Genomic DNA, 932 nt, shown 5'->3' with positions numbered 1-932 from the left:
ATGCATGGGGATCCTGCCCAAGAAGATCAAGCCCTGAACCAACCTCGAGCCTCAAAACGAGAAAGTGACAAAATAATACCCCTAATAATACATGAAAATACAATCTATATCAGAACGAGTTTCCCTTCAAGTGCCATTCTTATTACGATTACGATTGCTCATCATGGGTTAGTTAGTTCTTCAATCCATCAATACTGAAGTCCTGGGGCTCGGCCAGGACCGACCAATGGGGTGAAGCCTGATCCGAGGCCAACCAATTGAAATCGTCGACCCGGTTCCAATTGTTCACGCTCCAATCGAGTCCCGTTCGTTCAAAGTCCTCGGCCATTCCTGGATATTTGAGGGCGTAAGGGGCGAACTTCAGATCTGAGCAGTCTTCAATGATGGCCTTCGAGGTGACGTGGATGTAGAAATGCGAGTGAGTCGTGCTGTGCGTCCGGAGTTGTTGACACGCCAAGACAAAGCGGCAATCCCGGCTGTTATCAATGAAAGCCGAGGTGGACACGGGTCCGGCCAGGATGGTACAATCCACCAGATTCGTCATGTGGACGGTGGAGGGATTGCCCGTCAAGGTGATGCGACAACGCACCAAATCCTGGAAAAGCACATCCTGATCCTGAATCTCGGATCAACGGCCAAGGCGGATGTACGGGTGCCCATGTCCATCGCCGTCCCGACGGATATGGCCACGCCCGCGTTGAGTCGTTTCGGCTCGGCAGCCCTCCAGGCCGAGTTCCTGGCCCCGTCCATTGCCGGCCAGAAGGTGGCCTGCTTGGGCGTGAGCGAGCCCGGGGCGGGCAGTGATGTGGCCAGTATCGCCACCACGGCCCAACGTCAAGGACAGGATTTGCTCATCAACGGTCAGAAAATGTGGATCACCAACGCCTTTCAAGTGAGTAGTCACGCCCCCAACCAACCAACCAACCAACCAA

The 932-nt window shown here is 54.2% G+C and overlaps 1 protein-coding gene across 1 annotated transcript; it reads right to left on the bottom strand.

Annotated features, from left to right (window-relative positions):
- Nucleotides 1-88: 88 nt before the first annotated feature.
- LOC131883532 (tubulin-specific chaperone C-like) lies at nucleotides 89-630 on the bottom strand (the record flags this gene model as incomplete). Its single annotated transcript, XM_059231021.1, is given in 1 exon segment — nucleotides 89-630. A coding segment is annotated over 1 exon segment (458 nt), but the record flags the coding sequence as incomplete, so codon positions are not given.
- Between the last annotated feature and the right edge of the window lie 302 nt (nucleotides 631-932).

This window comes from Tigriopus californicus, chromosome 7 (assembly GCF_007210705.1).
Source record: "Tigriopus californicus strain San Diego chromosome 7, Tcal_SD_v2.1, whole genome shotgun sequence".
NCBI lineage: Eukaryota > Metazoa > Arthropoda > Copepoda > Harpacticoida > Harpacticidae > Tigriopus > Tigriopus californicus.
The sequence above is the reverse complement of the archived record's forward strand: the minus strand, read 5'-3'. Positions and strand labels throughout refer to the sequence as shown.